This window comes from Kryptolebias marmoratus, linkage group LG6 (assembly GCF_001649575.2).
Source record: "Kryptolebias marmoratus isolate JLee-2015 linkage group LG6, ASM164957v2, whole genome shotgun sequence".
Taxonomy (NCBI): Eukaryota; Metazoa; Chordata; class Actinopteri; order Cyprinodontiformes; family Rivulidae; genus Kryptolebias; species Kryptolebias marmoratus.
The window spans coordinates 4,310,692-4,321,398 of record NC_051435.1 but is presented as its reverse complement, the minus strand read 5'-3'; the positions used below and the strand labels follow the sequence as shown (position 1 = coordinate 4,321,398).

The 10,707-nt window shown below is 39.9% G+C and overlaps 2 protein-coding genes across 2 annotated transcripts in view; one reads left to right on the top strand and one right to left on the bottom strand.

Moving 5' to 3' along the window:
- The window catches only part of LOC108238518 (lactase-phlorizin hydrolase-like), a 19,368-nt gene extending 18,834 nt beyond the window's left edge, over nt 1–534 (top strand). The window contains exon 9 of the mRNA XM_017420654.2: nt 527–534. Coding sequence (XP_017276143.2) covers nt 527–534 — 8 coding nt within the window. The remainder of the gene's footprint in view (nt 1–526) is intronic.
- On the bottom strand, nt 168–8,124 carry gjc4b (gap junction protein gamma 4b). The gene is made up of 3 exons (XM_017420660.3): nt 7,915–8,124; nt 1,726–2,902; nt 168–1,637 (listed from the first exon to the last, which is right to left on the bottom strand). Exons 2-3 carry the CDS (start codon nt 2,870–2,872, stop codon nt 1,624–1,626), a joined length of 1,161 nt encoding a protein of 386 aa, XP_017276149.1. The 5' UTR covers nt 2,873–2,902; nt 7,915–8,124; the 3' UTR covers nt 168–1,623.
- Between the last annotated feature and the right edge of the window lie 2,583 nt (nt 8,125–10,707).

The window sequence follows — 10,707 nt, the reverse complement described above, 5'->3', positions numbered from 1 at the left end:
TGCCACAGTGAAAAAAGAACAACACTTTAGATACAAAAAATAAAAACAGTATCGAACATTTAAAATAATAAAGACAATATCAAGAGTTACCTTTTTTCAAGCATTACCCAGGTTTGTTTGTTCCTTTGGACAAAGGCACCTCAAGTGTGTTCCAGTTACCATCGAGAGGCCTGTACTGCGAAGTAGGTTCAACATACCCCGATTATAGTTCGATAACCAGGCCTAACAAACCCCGACTGCAGCACAAAGACAATGATTATGAGCTATGAATACAAGCACACACGTCAGCCCCACACGACCAATCCCAAATACGGATGTGCAGCTGTATATTTCTCACATTACAAAAACTACTATACTAAATACAATTACAAATATATAAAGAGACAATAAAAATGACTGTAGCAGCAAAGAAGAAGAAAGAATCCCACCAAGTGTGAACATGAAAAGCTTATCAAAACCACAGCAAAAACGAGGCAGGAGTCCAATCATGTGTTTAAATTTGTCTAACTTCGATCTCTTGGAAAAGGAACTTAAAGAAAAATGCAAAAGGAATGTGGCAAAGTTGTCTGGTCCTGAAAGGGGAAAGAAAAAAATGCAAGAACAGTCTATGCTGGATAGGTTTTCAAAATTATGGAGAAAAAAAAAGTACCAACTCTAGAATAAATCACCTTTAGTACCGAGTACTCTCTGATGAGTTTGTTTCAGGAAAACAGTTCCCTCTGCTGAGAATCTGGGACTCATAGATGCTCATCAGGGGAAGCCAAAGGATTAGACTGTCAAACAGGAATGCAACAGAAGAGGCCGACATTTTCCATGAAGTAAACCTGTCCAGAGCAGGCAATCAGTTCATTTTCCACTGTATGTCATCAGCCCTATGATTAATCCCAAAGATAGCTCTCTAAGCCACAACCACTTCTTTGTACTTTGTAGTACAGGTATCAGAATTATGAATGTTGACTAGTGAAGGGCCAACAAAACAGCCAAAAAATAAAAAAAAAAAACACTTAAAAGAAGACGTTGTATGAAGATTATCACCATGTTTAGTATTCATAAGTAAAACAACCTTTCATTCATAAAAGGTGCCTTGTTTCTTTAACTTTTTGTTTGCTCTTACTGTCCCCAATTCACTTTCTTACAAAAGTACGAAACTCAAAAGAAGAAGAAAAAAAAACCTGGCTTGGTCTTAGCAAAAATACAACATAAAAAAAGGAGTTCCAGTTTAAGTCTAAGGCAAACTTGAGATTCACAAACTAAGCTTCCAACGGATGACCAAAAGAATAAAAATAACTAAAAGATCCAAGTCTTGTGATAAAATATCCATATATATATATAAAAATATAGCTGCCCTGAGGGAGAAATACATGTCAACCATTCTTGTTCCATGATGGCAGTTAGAAAGCACTTTGGGTCTTCAGACAGGCTGTCGTCTTGAGTATTGCTGAGTTGAGACAATCACTTCTGGGTTTGTTGGTTGATGATGCTCGACCACAGCTGGCCGTAACACTGAAAGGCTTGGGCTGTCTTCATTCACCTCAAACAATATCACAAACACACACACACTCCCTGCTCATTTCCCTTTTGTTCTCACGGCTCCTCTTTTTGTACGGATCAGCTGTTCAGAGTCTAGGCACGGAGACCTGTGAAGAGAATTTGAGCAGTTAGGTATTTTTAATTGAAGAAAATGAACAATATAACAGAAGTAGCATGGATGAAAACAAACATTACCTTTATCACAGGTACTACTCTGCTTCTCCTGGGCAAAGTTTAGTCTGTTCTGCTCTACTGCAGTGCCGTTTGACTCCGGGCTGCTGCTGCGCGACGGGCTGCACTCCTCGTTCTGGTACGCCAAATCCAGATGCTGCTGGGCCCGTTTTAAGTGTCTGCGAAGCCTCTCCAGTTCCCGAGACGACGACTCGTCTCCAAAGGACTCGCGGCCTGAGTCACCTAGGTTATCCCTGAAGCCCATTTTTCCAGATGGGTCCTTCTTCACAGCTGTGTGGTAACCTGGAGGAGCTGAGGGCTGACGGCAGATGGAGGGTCTCTGGCTGCCCAGGGCTGGGTGGCGGGAAGGAAGAGCGCGAGGCCGTGGCGTGCAGAAGCAGTCACGGATTCCACTGATGCCAAGGTGAAGGATCTCCAGCAGAGTAAAGAGCAGGCACAAAGCACTGACAGCATACATGATGAGCAGGAAGATCGTCTTCTCAGTTGGACGAGAGATGAAGCAATCCACCGTGTGCGGGCAAGGGGAGCGTGTGCAAACGTACGATGGCGCCACCTCCAGCCCATAGAGGACATACTGCCCAAACAGGAAGGAAGCCTCGAAGACTGCACGTGATAGCAGCTGAAAAATGTAGACCTTCATAAGACCATCCCTCTTGATGCGACGTCGTCCATCATGCTTCTTTTTGGGTTTCTCTGCAACTTCCTTTTCCTGTTCTGGCTCGATTTCCTCTTGGATCATGGGATCTTCCTCCCCGTTATCCTCGGCTTCTTCGTAGTCCCTGTTGGCACCACGGCTCACTATGGGCATCTTCTTCCTGCGCCGGGAACCATAGTCATCGTCGTCCATGCGGGCGATCTTGTGCATAGCAAAGCCGAGATACATGATGGTCGGGGTGGTGATCATGATCACCTGAAACACCCAGAAGCGGATGTGCGACAGCGGCGCAAACGCATCGTAGCACACATTCTCACAACCGGGCTGCTGCATGTTGCATACAAATTTACTCTGTTCATCGTAGTAGATCGACTCGCCACCAACCGCCGTCAGCACGATGCGGAACACGATGAGGAGGGTGAGCCATATTTTACCCACAAAGGTGGAGTGGTTGGAAATCTCATCCAGCAGACGTGTGAGGAAGCTCCAGCTCATTTTGCTTGTGGGACAGGAAAGCAGTCAGTCCTGTGGGGGGAAAAGGAAATATTTATAAAAAATTCCCCAATTACTTCACCAATAAACCTGTCACTGACAAAAGAAGAAAACATGGTTAATGTGTCCTGAAATAAAAATATGTGAGCAAACATTGAGAACGCATGACTGGTGCTTTGCTTACATTGAGTGTGCACCTGCATTTCAGATTCGCTTATCAACATACCTGGAAAACTATAGAGGTAAACTGCAACATTTAATATAGTTCAGGATAATCTTTATCATATTTGATTTCATACCTTTACCTATAAAGATTCTCAGAGCTTTCTGAAGGTCTTTTTGACTCATTTTTTGTACTTGATCATTTTAAGAGAATCATTTTGTTGTTAATAACCAACTGAACTAATCAATAAACCATAAAAATGCACCTAATTTCAAGGGATAAACCAGTTTTGTGCCACTGCATAGACAACTTAGCAGAGAAATCATTTTAAATGGGGTCTTTAACCACTTGGTTACTAGCTACTCAGACAGACAATATGTTACAGTTCTTAGCTGGATCTATTAAAAATGAAAAATCAGTTTGAGGCCATTTGTCCAATTTCTCAATTTTTTAAAGACACACTGTTCACCACACTGAGATATGCCAATTACTAAAGTTTCTTTCGTTTGAGGCAAACTATAAAGAAATAAGAAATTACTCATGACTTTTGCAAAGTACAAAATACTTGACATCCATTTGTTTCATTCCTTTTTTTTTGCCTTGACTGTTGTTACATAAGGCAGCCACAAGGTAGTGCTACAGCATTACAATATAAACATCCCAGTCCCAGGAACTCGACTTCCTGCAGTTTTAATGAAAGCATGTTCAGGCAAGGATCCCTGGGTATCGAAGTTCTAAATGACTATTGTTCTTCATTTACCAGGAAATAACCGTTATTTTTCTTTTTATTATTATTCTGGAAAGATCTCAACCATGTTCCACAGTTAAAAGAACTATACTGGCATGTGACTGGTTTCACTGTTCAACTTAAGGCCATGATTCAACAATCAGTTCTTGGAAAACAAGTCACGCTCAGCTGAATTAGCTCAGTCTGATCTGCTCTGACACACTCTCACAAAATCACGTTTAAACGCTGTTCACATCTTCAAGTCTCACAAATTAAAATAAGGTCTTGTGGTTTCACACTATCTGCAATTAACCCAATGAGTAACTTCATGGAACCATGATTCACTCTTACAAAACCACACTGCCGCAGTTTAGGCCAAGCAGGCACATACCAGCGAACTTTTAAATGTGTGAAAGTGTAGTTTTAATCTGAGGAGATATTTCATGCATGCAAACATATTTTAGATCATTGTGGTCCATGTGGTTACAACTATTATCATGTTTTATGTTTTTTGACAGTTTCATATCTCTAATTCGGGTACTGGTTGCATTTTGTGCTATCAGCAGTCTTTGTACTGAATCATTCTGTCTTTTTTGGAGTCATTTTGTACTGACTCGAGCTGTGAGACATAATTTCATCACGCTGCTTTTAAATCTGCCCAGAATGACAAAGTAAACATGACCTCTGAGAGAAAGGCTTATTTTTTAAAGTTTTTAACTTTTTAACTGTTGTATTTGCTGTCTGATGGGATTTGTATTTCACATAATTGTATAAATTTTGTTGAAGCACTCTGCTCTAAAAGTGGCTTTCTTAGATATTATTGTCCAAGCCTGCCACATGATGTGTGCCACTTTGTATCAGGGATAAATGGGATCCTGATGTTTGATTTCCAAATTGTTTAAAACCACCCAGGATTAGAGTTCATTTCAAAAAAATTCATTTTTTATGTAGTGCCCGTTCATAAAATTCATCTTCAGGGTGCTCCAAAGAGAACAGTCCAAAGGTGCACAAAGCTCACTATTTAACACTGTACAGTGTAAACCCATGTTTCTAAGGTTTGAACAGAACTTTGTCTTTCAGTATGAGATTGCACGCTGCTTTTTTTCCGTGCGTTTACATTTAAAACGTTTTTAAAACCGCGCAATGAACTCAAACTTTCTGCCGGTCTCCGTCCTTCCAAGAAGTGCTAAAACTGACAAAACATGTCACACCACTAACCCACTCCTAACCGAGTACAATTATTCAACACTTCAATTCTACTGGAAACATACCATCGTTCACCTGCAGCTTACCTGTACACGCCTACCGTCAACAGTTGTACATTTACAAACAGAATGTCCCAGTGATTTTAAGATCTCCAAAACCTGCTCCTCAAGTGACGCATAGTTTGAAAATGGCACAGTCCTTAATAACAACACAATCGCAAACAGGTTATGGGTTTTACAGGCCAGTTCAAGCCCTTTTATCGGAAGATTTAAACATATCTATCGTGTTAGACATACTGCAAGGTAAGAGGTCAAAATTAACGTAGATTAGAAGTGATCCTCATTGTTCACAACCATGTCTAAGAAACAAAAACTTTTAATCTCAAGCTGACAATGGCAGCTATTTGAGAGTTTTGCTCTAGGGAACTCTTGATGACTTTGCAGTTCAATCTCAGTTATGGTTTCATAACTACCTTTTAAAGGCTTTAACAGCTGGTCTGTAAGGGACTCAAGAAGAACGTACGTAAAGATCTGCCTTTATGCAAGGAAAACCCAGATTCAGGCTGTTCCAGGTGATATGGACTGTTAGACTCCGCTTTATACGTCAGATATGAATGGCTTAGATTTGCCTCACAAAGGAAAAATTAAAACCATGGTTTTATTGTGAACTTTTCACATAGTTGCACATCCAAAAGTTAGAACTGGAAGTCATTTTAATAAGTAGCTTCCAATCATCTTATGACGGCACATGAGGGCTTCAGATTGCACAAAGGCTGAGGGGGAGATCGTGGCATCAGTCTGTTTTCTGCCATACTTCCAGGACTTATTTTATTGCAAAAGCAGCAGGTCACATTTTACATTATTTACTCAGTCACCTCCAGTCAAAATGCTGCCTTTCAAAAAGAGCTGCAGAATCAGATTTAATCTGATGCTGACTTTACCTGGTGATGATTGGTATTCAGGGTTTTTTATTCCAGTTGTTTGAACTGAAAAGGTGATTTAAATTCTGTTTCATGAGTAGGTTGTGATGTTTTACATATCTGACCATGTGCTAGATGTTTTAAAGAGACTTACACAACACAAAAGATGCTGGTTAGTTTATACTTTCACCACTTTGTACTTACAAAACACTACACGGACATTGCAGATATAAAAAAGAACATCTGCCATTAGTCTCTTGGTAGCCATCTTGACAGCTGCTGATTTTAATTAACCTGCTGCATATTCGGTTGATATTTTACAGTTCTTAAACAATCTGCAATCCAACATGCCTGTGCATATCTAACCAGTTAATACGCAGGAAAATGAACGTGTAGCAACTGCTGCTGCACAAAGATAGGCATCAGAAAAAAAAAAAAACATATCTGGCAACCTCTACTATTATCTACTCATCTGGTTAAGATTAGGGTTTAGGGGTTACTGTGTAAGCCCAATATATTATAGAATAGTCAGAAATAAAGATAAATAGGGTTAAGGATCCAAAGATAAAGCAAACTGTATTTATTTCTAAGTTGGATAGAGGTTAGAATTCGGGCTACTTTTATTGTGTAATAAAACAGATAAGCAATGATTAATGACCAGATCCAAAATTGAATCACCAGGGTATGACATGGGGCTATAAGGTGGCAGAAGTTTTCAGTCACCTCCAGTATACACAAATAATTCAGTATATATCTATATTTACAGGACATGAGGGCATGGAAGAGCAGCAATAATGAGATTTAAAGCTACGTTTACATCTTTGCAACACTTTTGAATGACTTCTTTCTACATCCACTCAGGCCACGTGGACTCCAGATATCAGGTCAGAAAGTCAGAGTGGTGCAGTATAACCCTGCCCTGCAAGAAATATTTTTAAATTATGCATGCTTTCATTTAATCAGTAGCATCTTTTCACTTTCTCCAAAGACATTCTGTGGGTTAGAATCCCTCCACCCAGGCAGTAAAGACCTATATGTGGCACTTGACACTTTTCAGTCTGTTTCCAAGCTGCAGAGGTTCCTTTCTGGCCCAGCCCTGCAGAACAGAAGGGCCTTTGTGGCCCCTCACATCTGGGAGATGGGTTATAGTTAATCCTTCTGCAGCCTGAAGCCCTCAGGCTGAGGGGCCCATGGCCTGAGAAGGGAAAACTAAAGGATGACCTAAGTGAGTGGCTACATTTGGACAAATGTGTTGGTCCTACTCAGAAAATTTAATTCAACCCAATCCACCTTTTATTTCCTCATGACAGAATAAAAACTGGATTTTCTTGTGTTTAAGTGAATATTTTGCAAACAGTGAAAGAAATGATACGACTCAAAGTTACATGCAGGTTTTACCTTAAACAATTCCGCATTTCAATTAAATAAATGGCATATAATGAAAACTAATCCCATTAGGAAGAGCATGCGGAGAAAAATCTCCTCGTGCCAAACAACGACACAGTGGAGCCATACAGGCTGACATTTACACCCGCACATAATCTATATTATTATTATATAAAGAAACTTGAACAATAAACATGGAATATTCAAACATGTCATGTAGGCTGGTGTGTGGGTTTAATGGAGAGAGGAAAAACAGGATGTGATTCCGGCTCATTTCTTTATGACAAAAAGACTAAAAATTATTTCTCAAAAAAGGGGTTGCATGCCACCACAGTAAATTAATGACTTCATTTGGTCCAAATAGGCCGTTAAATGCTAATAGTTTTACATATTCAGAGCTGGTTTTGTGCTTTAATCAGCTCTGATTTTTCCCAGCTTGTGCGCGTAAACTTCAGCTGCCGTCTAACGACACATTTACGCACTTCGACTTTCTTTGGCTGCTTCGTTACCAAACTAAAGCTGTTCTCCACAGTTTACAGTACTCAGAGTTGCAAATGAAAGCTAATAAAGCACTATTTGCTTCCAAAGGGTGATGTTGAGGCGTTTCTGCGCCGCCACGTTTTGTTTTGGAGGCATTTTTTTACCTTCAGTTCGTCTTCTGTCTCCTTAAAGTTGTCGCTTTTCTAGCAGCTTCTTCTCGGTTTTCTCTTCTTTCAAAGCGAGCCCTCCACAGGAAATATCAAGCCATTCAGTTGTTCTTCTTTTCCACCGAGGAGACTCCGAGCTTCTCCAGTTGTGTGAGTTGAACTACTGGGTGAGGACAAAGACGGTTCCCAAACCTCCCCCCATTTTTTCTCCTCCCAGTTTGCGCTGCGGCTCGCCGCGCACCCCACCCCCCGTCTGCTCAGGAGCCGCTGCCAGCAAGGAGGCCTGCTCTCCTCATGCAATCTTTCCTATTTCCGTCATTGTGCTTTTAGGCTGCGGAGGAATAAAACGTTGAATCAAATCCAGTTCTTGGGATTTCAAATAAAGCTGCATTTCCTGGAGTTTTACCAAGCATAAGTCAGCATTTAATGTGGATCATGTTCTAACCTGAGAGGGTTCTCTGCACCTGCCTGCATGGCTCAGACTGGAACATCAGGAGAAAAGAATGCTGCAATCTGGGTTCAGATGTTTGTTTTTGGGTCATGAGGAGGAACACAGTCAGAAAGGGTGATGATGCAGATGTTGGGAAGTCGCTGCCAGCGGTTTCTTTGTTTTTTGGTCACACTTTCCTTGGAAAAAGCAACACATGGACTTCCTGACACCCCCACAGTCTCCCTGAACCCATTTTTCTTTCTGTTCAAGAACAAAAAAGGCATTTTAACTTAAAGGGATAGTTCAGCTTCTTTGAGGTGGGGAGGTTATGAACAATTAATATGTTACATGTTGCAGACTAGTTAACAGATAGTCACTGTCTTAAAATAAACTCCATTCTCAAATATTTTCCAGTGGTTTATACCAGTGGTTCACAAACCTTTTTTAATTTTTAACCAACAAAATAAAGGTTGCAGAGGTTTGAGACCCCTGCTTTATTGCTAAAATATACAAAACTTGCTAATAAGCTACTTAACAAAGTGCACTGACAAAGATTATAAAGGTTTTTATGCATTTTTGTCCATTGTTTTTCATTTATTTGTATCAGTTAAAGCTATGCTATTTGCCATTATTTCTAAAGTTCATTTGGTTTCCATAGATTTTCTCAAGAAGCCCCATTTGGTGTTTCATGACCCCAAGCTGGGCCCCACCCCTAATTTTTTTTAAAAAACACTGGTTTACACAAATGCTATTTTATAAACCTCCACACCACCATTAATTTCATACTACACAGTTATTGTGGTAAAAATGCGATTTTCTTTTGGCAGAGCTGCCTCAGGCTGCACTGGAAGTGCTACAGAACACTGCTGCTGCTTTTTGTGTTCGCAAGAAAACACAAAATTTCACGTAAACAACCTTGTAATGCCAAACTGACAGTGACGTAAAGGTGGAGATGGGTGTGGCAGGTAAACAGATGACAAAACTGGGGAGATGTAGATGAAAACAAACACAGACACAAGAGACAGAGACAGAAAGTACACGAACCAAACTAACAAGATAACTGAATAAACTAAACAATAAACTCCAACTTAAACAAAAAGACTACAAACTGCAAACCAAAACCCCAAATCCCGACACAAAGTAGCCATTAGATCGACATTCAGGTCAGAATTAAACTGGTGCTATTCAGAAAGCTCCTGTATTTACAACGAGTAAGATATTATTTGTTCATAACTGCTTTCATTATTAGCTAAAATCTCTGTTCCACATCAGGACTTGTAGTGCCATAAATCATCTTTTGTCTGAACTCAGCATGTTGTAGACTTTCATAGACTCATATTGGGGTAAAATGTGATGTTTATGGCGTTTATGTCAATTAAATTAAAGGCGATATTAACTTTGAGATGATATACGTCAGCAGCTGTGGCTCTTTCACCAGAGGTGACGTAAACCAGGTATGAACATACTCTTCTCCAGGTAATCGCTCAGAACCACGTTGTTCTTCACGTTTATCTTCATTGTTTGCTCACCTCCACCTTAAAAGGTATTTTTATTGACATGTTTTCTGTAAACGCAGAACATTCATGGATGTAGATCATCATTCTTCTCATTACTGCTGAAGTCAGACAAAGAGGAACTGTTATTGTTTAATATCTGCTGCAAGCAGCAGGTCAGTGGAGGAATGCACTGCCCTTCCCCCTTCTCAGGCTGCAGCAGAAGCTCTATTGTTAACCAGAAGCATGCTTTTATTCATGAGGTGTAATTTAGAGTGTCCCGGTGATCCACAGACCATCAGCTGAAGCTAGCTCTTATTTTAGACAGGTGTGGATTCATCAACAACTGACCATAAAATCTGCTTTTTCATGTTTATTCATGCATCAAGACCTCGTTGCTCTCATTAATTTACTGTATCAGCCTCTTGACTACTGATACCTTACATTCTGAATTATGATTCATTTATTGACACATACAGAGCACCGGAGGCTTAAAATAAACCTCTTTTATTTAATTTTTTTAAATGCTTTCGTGCAGAACATCCACTGTCACCAAAAACAAAGATTTCAAAGAGCAACTTCTTGAAAAAAATTATTAAATAAAATCTACTCATAACTGCATCGCTGCTTAAGTGCAGAGGCTGATTTATGCATATTTGTTTAAAAAAACGCATTGTCCATTTGCCAAGCTGAAGCATTGCCATTTTATTGTTTACTTGTACTTATGATGTAAAATGCTGTACTTTAGTCTACATTTACTTAATGAACCAGCACCCAAGATTTAATTACACATAAATGAGGGAGTTTCTTTCTGCTGGTTGTGGCTTCAGTCTGAAATGTGCATTTCACTTTGTTTCATTTTGGACA